The sequence below is a fragment of the Nylanderia fulva genome, unplaced genomic scaffold (assembly GCF_048542155.1).
Source record: "Nylanderia fulva isolate GAGA-0341 unplaced genomic scaffold, ASM4854215v1 Scaffold512, whole genome shotgun sequence".
NCBI classification, from domain to species: Eukaryota; Metazoa; Arthropoda; class Insecta; order Hymenoptera; family Formicidae; genus Nylanderia; species Nylanderia fulva.
This window is the reverse complement of record NW_028190602.1, coordinates 37,501-46,263: the sequence shown is the minus strand read 5'-3', so window position 1 is coordinate 46,263 and position 8,763 is coordinate 37,501. Positions and strand designations below refer to the sequence as shown.

The following is an 8,763-nucleotide window of genomic DNA, read 5'->3' as shown; positions in this document are numbered from 1 at the left end:
TTAGAAGAGCTGGAAGAGAACGCAGCCGTGGCCAAAGCGTCCGCGTCTCTCGATTGGACATAGACAATCTCTCGGTGGCGAGAATAGCGCGACTCGAGGGTGCGAAGGTGCGCTTGCAGAGACAGTAATGTCGGTGAATCCATGTTAGTGGTGGATCCATACCTAGTGGCAGCGGCGGCGGATTCAGTGGCGGCGGCAATAACGCGCAAAAGACTCGTTTGGCGCGAAATCGATACGCGGCGTTCGATAGCCGTATACTGACCGGGTGCGGTAATTAACGCAGACCACATCGAACCGCGTCAGTTTTAGAAAATGCCAAAGACATTGTAGTCGAGAACGTGGAGAATGTGCTACAAAGACACGCTAGTGTAAAAGGGAACACTGTTTTCAACGGTGAATTTGTGTCCGGTGACAAGCGCGCCAATAAAGTATTAACACGAGAACTTTGACTCTTTCGCACGTCCGATGTACGCGAGTGGTACGAGCGCCGCGTAATCGAGCCCACGCTAGCATCGCTAGAAGAGTTCCAGGAACGCGATAGCGGTTGGGCATTGTCGCGGATAATAGATTTGACATAAATATCAACAAGTTATAATTCTATGCGCGCGGGATGTCGTATCATATTACCGCAAAAAATTGTAACAAAGAGAAGCGGTTGTTAATGTGCGATCAGCGGACAATGCGTGTTTCGCATGGTCGGTGGTGGCCGCTCTGTACCCCGCTGATATAACATGTGGATCGAGAATCCTCCTATCCGTATTACACAACAGTGCTGAATCTCCAAAACATTGAGTTTCCAGTGACTGTGAATCAAATTAAAAAGTTTGAACTTGCAAACGACATCTCCGTGAATGTGTAACATCATCGAGAACGAGAACATCGTCCCGTTGCGTCTTTCGGAAAAAAAGAAGGACAGGCACGTCAATCTGCTGTACGTGGAGGACGAAAACAGCGTTGGACATTTCGCGTGCATAAAAAATCTGTCTCGTCTCGTGAGCTCGCAACTGAGCAAACACAATGGTCAAAAATTTATATGCGATCGGTAAAGTATAGTATAACTAATAATTATATTTTACCGTAATTATATTTTAATTAAATTTTCATTAAATTTTTTACAGATGCCTACTTATTTCGGAGCGGTGGGATAAAGTTGCAGGCGCATATGGAAGATTGCGGGAAACTGAACTACTGCGTATCCGGGTTGCCGAGCACAAGGACAAGTGGCTAGCTTCGACAATTTACACGAGGAAGGAGGCGGGCTGCCGTTTGTAGTGTACGCCGAATCTCGGTTGTTTTGGCAAAGACCGAAGATGCCAAAATCCTCAACACCATCAAGTGTTTTCAGCACGCATATATGTACAGTGTTCGTACAGACAGTTCGTTGTCCGCGTACAATTTCCCGCGTAGTGTCGATTGCGCGCGTGGTTCGCCGAACAGCTTAAAAATTTAGCATCCGCGTAAAAAATATTTTAAGACAATGTCCCCATGGTAAATTTAACGCTGACGGTGGTTACAAAATTTAGCAACAGCGAAGGCATTGTCACATTTGTGAGAAAACGTTGACGAAGCGATACACGAGTCCGCGATCAATTGCCACCTCACCGGCGGTACAGGGGTCCGCGCACTCAAATTGTAACTTAATTACAAAGAATCATTTTGTATTCCTATAGTCTTTCACAATCTGTCCGGCTACGACGCGCATTTTATTATCGAGGACATAGGCCACAGCGTTCGAAGGGGAAATCGAATTATTGCCGATAACAAAGGAAAAATACATTTCATTCTCGAAGACTGTAAATTGACACAAGACAAAAATGGCAAAAAATTTATATTAAATTTACGGTCATCGACTCATTAAATTCTCAGCGATAGTCTCGACAAATTAGGTAATTTTGGATAAAGATAAACTAAAAATTTGACAGTCGGAATATCAAACTTAAACGAGTGAAAAAAATTCAATGTATTGACACGAAAGGAGGTCTTTCCGTACGAATACATTTGACTGCGACTCTTCTTTTCCTCCTCTATGGGGGGGGGGGGGTCATCTCTTACTTCCACACCTTTTTTGTCCTCCCGCACCTAACTTGTCGCTTTAGTCTATTGCAGTCACCAATCCCACCCCTTCCTAGCCCTTGGCTACACAATCCCCCCGCGCCTTATCCGCATAACTTCCCTATCTCCATTTCTGCACTCCCCCCTCTTTCCTCCCTCCATATTCCTCCCAGTGTAACGCCCCCCTGTTTATCCTTCTCGTTGCTCACTCCCCACCCTTCTTGCATATCCTCCACCCACACCCTTCCATTGCACTAGGAGATCGCCAGTCAGTCAATGTATTCGTACGGAAAGACACCCTTTCGTGTCAATAAATTGAATTTTTCACTAGTTAAATTTTGATATTCCGAATGTAAAATTTTTAGTTTATCTTTATCCAAAAATGACGCTAATTTGTCGAGACTAGCGCTGAGAAATTTATATGAGTCTATGAACCGTAATTTAATATAATTTTTGCATTTTTGTCTTGTGTCAATTTAACAGTCTTCGAGAATGAAATGTATTTTTCCTTTGTTATCGGCAATAATTCGATTTCCCCTTCGAACGCTGTGGCTATGTCCTCGATAATGAAATGCGCGTCGTAGCCGGACAGATTGTGAAAGACTATAGGAATACAAAATGATTCTTTGTAATTTAAGTTACAATTTGAGTGCGCGGGACCCCTGTACCGCCCGGTGAGGTGGCAATGATCGCGGACTCGTGTATCGTCTTCGTCAAACGTTTTCTCACAAATGTGACAATGCGTCGCGGTGCGAAATTTTAACCACTCGTCAGGCGTTAAATTTACCATGGGGACATTGGTCGTTAAAATATTTTTTACGCGGATTGCTAAATTTTTAAGCTGTTCGGCGAACCACGCGACGCAATCGACACTACGGCGGGAATTGTACGCGGACAACGAACTGTCGTACGAACACTGTACATAGTATGCGATGCTGAACACTTGATGGTGTTGATGATTTTTGGCATCTTCGGTCTTTGCCAAAACACACTCGAGATCGGCGTACACTACAAACGGCAGCCGCTCCTTCCTCGTGTAATTGTCGAAGCTGAGCCACTTGTCCTTGTCGCTCGGCAACCGGATAGCGCAGTCGTTCAGTTTCCCGCAATCTTCCATATGCGCCTGCAACTGGTCCTCAGAATAGAAATAATGTAGGCATCTGTAAAAAAATAAAAAATAAAAAATTTAATTAGAAATATTTTTAAATATAATTTAAGTTAACTATATACTTACCGATCGCAAATAAATTTTTGACCAGTGTGTTTGCTCAGTTGCGAGCTCACGAGACGAGACAGATTTTTTATGCACGCGAAATGTCCAACGCTGTTTTCATCCTCCACGTACAGCAGATTGACGTGCCTGTCCTTCTTTTTTTCCGAAAGACGCAACGGGACGATGTTCTCGTTCTCGATGATGTACACATTCACGGAAATGTCGTTTGCAAGTTCAAACTTTTTAATTTGATTCACAGTCACTGGAAACTCAATGTTTTGGAGATTCAGCACTGTTGTGTAATGTGGATAAGAGGATTCTCGACCCGTGTTTATTTCAGCAGGGTAAAGAGCGGCCACCACCGACCATGCGAAACACGCATTGTCCGCTGATTGCACATTAACCACCGCTCTCTTTGTTACAATTTTTTGCGGTAATTTGACATGACATCCCGCGCGCATTGGATTGTACTTATTTACATTCACTGTCAAATCTATTATCCGCGACAATGCCCAGCCGCTATCGCGTTCCTGGAACTCTTCTAGCGATGCTAGCGTGGGCTCGATTACGCGGCGCTCGTACCACTCGCGTACATCGGACGTGCGAAAGAGTTCAAAGTTTCTCGTATTAATACTTTTATTGGCACGCTTGTCACCGGACACAAATTCACCGTTGAAAACAGTGTTCACTTTTACACTGATGTGTCTTTGCAGCACATTCTCCACGTTCTCGACTATAATGTCTTTGGCATTTTCCAAAAATTGACGCGGTTCGATATAGTCTGCGTTAATTACCGCACCGGTCAGTATACGGCTATCGAACGCCGTATCGATTTCGCGCCAAACGAGTCTTTGCGCGTTATTGCCGCCGCCGCTGCCACTAGGTATGGATCCACCACTAAACATGGATTCACCGACATACTGTCTCTGCAAGCGCACCTTCGCACCCTCGAGTCGCGCTATTCTCGCCACCAGAGATTGTCTATGTCCAATCGAGAGACGCGGACGCTTGGCACGGCTGCGTTCTTCCAGCTCTTCGATAAATTCTTCGCACTCTTGCAGCCATCCGAAATATTCGCCCAAGTTAGCAACTTGGCGGGAACGCTCCAACAGGTCGCGCTCAACGTTCTCCATTTTTGTAAAAAATTCACTTTTTCACACTTATTACAAAAAAACTTCTTTGCACACTAAACTTTTTTTTTCTTGCACCTCGAATGAAGCATGCGCTCGCCAGTGGTACTATGGCCCGGCAGCGGCATCGGTCCTCATTATATATCCCCGATCAACCCTTTGTTCGTGGGGATGATGATGCAATTGTTTAATTCGTGAGAAATATTTGTGTGATATCTTCGGAGAAAATTTAGATATCGCTGATAATTCTTAGAAATACATAGATAAATTTCACCCCGTCAGATCCAAGCCTGGATTGACATGCCGGATCGGATTGACATGTCGCAACCTGTGCGGATCAACCCCCTTGATTGTCGGCGTATGCCAAGCGGTGGCCCTTCTTAGAATTTGATTATATTTCTTAGAAATATACAGATAACGTATAAGGAGAAGAAACGCAACCCCCCCCCCCTTCCCCCTGATTGTCGGCGCTCGAAATGCGGCAGCCATTCGCAGAATTTTTATCTTATCTTCGGAGAAAATTTATGAAAACTTTGATACCGCTCAAAGACGCCGCTTATCTTATCTTATCTTGTTTATGAACATATCAGGTAACATGATCCCCTTATCTTATCTTGTTTATAAATATATCAGGTAACATGATCCCCTTATCTTATCTTGTTTATAAATGTATCAGATAACATGATCCCCTTATCAGGTTATCTGATATGTTTATAAACAAAAGATAAGCTTATCTACTGATAAGACCCCCTCCCCCCGCGTGACGTCACCCCCCTCGCCCCCGATTCCCCCCCCGCCCCGCACCCCCCTCATTGCCCCTGAGTTAGAACTCTCATAGTATCTCTACTTCTACACACAACGAAGTGAATATACAAAATTATATACAAATACCTTTTTCTTCTGTGTTTCTAAAGAAAATTGTAAGTTAAATGAAATCTTGCTATTCAAAACCTATTCTTCATGATCGCAAGACACTATTTTCTATTTAAAAGACGTCTGCTAAAATTTTAATAAATAGATATTATTTATGATAGAAATGAAGAATTTGTGCTTTACAGTATATGAATAGTACATGGTTATTTCAAACACTGAACCGATGCATACAACAAAACTTTTCTCTGTCTATTCAATAAATTACTGATAATGTTAAATCCCAATCACATATGCCACCTTGCCTAGGTTAATGATGGTCATTAACGGGAAATTTTACTAAAGAAAGATTGGAGATTTTTAATTTATACAATTTTCACAACTCTTATTTCAATTATTTATTCTACCCATCGAAAGTTTTTTGAGAGCAGGCCGCCATGTTATTTTTCTGAGTCATTAACAAATTGGTACTCTGGCATTACGAGCAATTATTTTTCATTGTACGGGCTAGTATGAATTTCAAATCAAATCTCTATAAACGACTATTATATTTTGTGCACTAAGAATAACATATCGCACTTATTTTCTAGAATCAAATTGTAATCAGTTTTACTTATATGTATGTATATTCAATGTGAACTTGCACCTTGAATAAAATATCACAGTTACTTTTCATGGTAATATATTATTACTAAATTTAGATAATATACACTTTACGTATGTTCACTTTAAACTGGCACCTTGAACAACATATCAGTTACTTTTCGTGAGGCCTGTCGTGAGTTTATTTGCCGCCGGTCTTGCTCAGCCGGTCGGCGACACTCTGCTGTGTTTAACGCTATTATGTAAAGCGTACGAGAGAACGACGGAGGCGAGAGTAAACCCCCGACGCCGCCGCCTCTCCTCTTCTTCCTCCTCCTCTCCGTTCAAAAATCCACAAGATCAAAATACTCGTGTTCTTATTCTCCCAAATGTTATGATGCGCGGTCTCGAGAGACCGCGCGATTCACCCTGACGCTAGATCGACGATGGCGATGCTTAGACGTCGAGGACTGTTCTGTCTGGTTCGTACGCGTTTAACCGCACACGACCAGCAATAAGATTTCGCTACGGCGTACAAAGCGAGCGGAAAGAAGCAACTCTTCCCGCAAACTCGTATCCGTGGAGTAGATGCTCGGTAAGCGCGACGATTCCGCTGCTGCGTACGAAACGAGAGGGAACCGCGCGGCCAACACACTAGAGGCGTGCGCGCCACATAAGAGCCATTCGGTCTTGCGACACCGACTCGTGGCAATGCTGTGCTCGTAATAAATAAGTGTGCGTTAATTTTGCGCGCGTTCGGCGACGAACGAGAAGAGCCGCACCGTAATCCCCGGCGAAGAGGAATACGAGACGACGCGAGAGTCGAACGTACGTTCTCGCGAGACACGCAACCTCCAAGCATGAGAAGACTTGGCGGCGGCGCGTTCTGCGACGATCGTATATTATTTTATATATTCGTGGTTTCCAAATCAAACATTTTATATAAATGTTCTCTCCGTGTCAGAGTCGCGACTCGACAAAATCCGTTCTCGACCCGTTCGGGCGATTCTTCGTTTGTCAACGTCGAGAGCGCGACACGTACAATATTAATCTCTCCTACCTCTTATAGTACCCAACCGACCGGCCAAGCGGTCGGCGACGGTACGGAGAGCGGTCGAAACACGCCGGAGTGGCGAGAGACTCGAGAAAGTACGTTTACGACTCGTCCGGACTCGCTCGACTCGTTCGACGCGCCGAGCGCGACGTATCTCTTATAGTACCCAACCGGCCGGCCAGGCGGTCGGCGACGCACGGTCCTACGCACGGCCGTATGCGAGCGCGAGCGCCGAAAGGCGCGTTCAATCGAGACATTGTCGCGGAGAGCGAACGATCAAAAAGTCCTATTGTACGATAAAATATTATCACGATAGCCGTATGGCGAATGTCAAACAACGATAATTAGCATTAATTAAGAAGGAAACAAACGAAATGCCGGGACAATAAGGTATAAGCACCGACGGTACCTCCGGGCCGGGCGGCACCTCCGGGTCGGGCGGCACCTCCGGGCCGGGCGACACCTCCGAGAACTACGGCCGACCGGCGACACCTCCGGGCCGGGCGACACCTCCGTGAACCACGGCCGACCGGCGGCATCTCCGGGCCGGGCGGCACCTCCGGGAACCACGGCCGACCGGCGACACCTCCGGACCGGGCGACACCTCCGTGAAATACGGCTGACCGGCGACACCTCCGGGACGGGCGGCACCTCCGGACGACCGAATGATCTCTCGAAGTCAGACGACCGCCGGCGGTACCTCCGGAACACTTAACGACGATTTACGGCGCCGCAACGAGGAGAGCTACGTAAAAACGTTTCGGACGAAAGTTACTTACTATTCGGCGCTCGCTCGACATGAGGGCGCTGTCCGATTACTAACTCGAAACGTGTCTCTCAAACCCACGTGTCGGAGACATATTTCGAATTATTACGGATGATACGCAACACGCAAGCTGCGGTGACCGCGATTACGGTACGGGACACTCGCCCGATGCGAAATCACGCGCGCGGCAACCGAGACGGCTCGTTACGGGCGTGATTATACGTGCGGCACCACATAACGGCCGGCGTCAACTTGGAGACGGACGGCACCTCCGGGACGGGCGACACCTCCGGACGACCGAATGATTTCACCAAGTCCGTCGCCCGCCGGCGGTACCTCCGGGGCACTTGACGGCGAGTAGCGCCGCTACGAGGAGATAATGCTACGATACGGAAATACGTTTCGGACAAAGGTTTCGTACTTTTCGACGCTCCGCACGACCGCGCGACACGATTATTACGATATCTGCTAATTCCCGGCTACCACTCGTCGGATGCACAATCTTCGAGATTCTACGACCGATACGTGGACGAATGCAGGCAGGATGCCGATAAGCGAAGCCGGAGTGTTTGCACGAATAAACTTTCCGATGCGTCATTATTTAATTAATCTCATTTAGCTCGCTCGTTAGCGGTACAAGCGAGAACTCGGGAACAGGCGCAAGTTCGCTCGCGGCGCGTTGCTCTCGCCGGCGAGCGAGAAATTTTTCCAAGCCCGATAGCAGCGTGTTGCCTTGATTAGCGGGCGACACCTCCGGCGGCACGCGCCGCCCGTAACCCAAGTCCGATCGCGGCGTGTTGCTTTCGTTGGCGGGCGACACCTCCGGCCGCACAAGCCGCTTTTTCCAAGTTCGCTCGCGGCGTGTTGCTTTCGCCGGGCGAGCGACAAATTCTTCCAAGTTCGCTCGCGGCGTGTTGCTTTCGCCGGGCGAGCGAGAAATTCTTCCAAGTCCGTTCGCGGCGTGTTGCTATCGCCGGGCGAGCGAGAAATTCATCCAAGTCCGTTCGCGGCGTGTTGCATTCGCCGGCGAGCGAGAAATTCTTCCAAGTCCGTTCGCGGCGTGTTGCTTTCGCCGGGCGAGCGAGAAATTCTTCCA

General features: G+C 47.1%; 1 protein-coding gene across 1 annotated transcript; it reads right to left on the bottom strand.

The window, feature by feature from the left end:
• Positions 1-2,479: 2,479 nt before the first annotated feature.
• Positions 2,480-4,456, bottom strand: LOC146721251 (uncharacterized). The gene is made up of 2 exons (XM_085487249.1): positions 3,287-4,456; positions 2,480-3,212 (listed from the first exon to the last, which is right to left on the bottom strand). The coding sequence occupies exons 1-2, from the start codon at positions 4,396-4,398 to the stop codon at positions 2,480-2,482; spliced, it is 1,845 nt and encodes a 614-aa protein (XP_085343375.1). The 5' UTR covers positions 4,399-4,456.
• Positions 4,457-8,763: the final 4,307 nt, after the last annotated feature.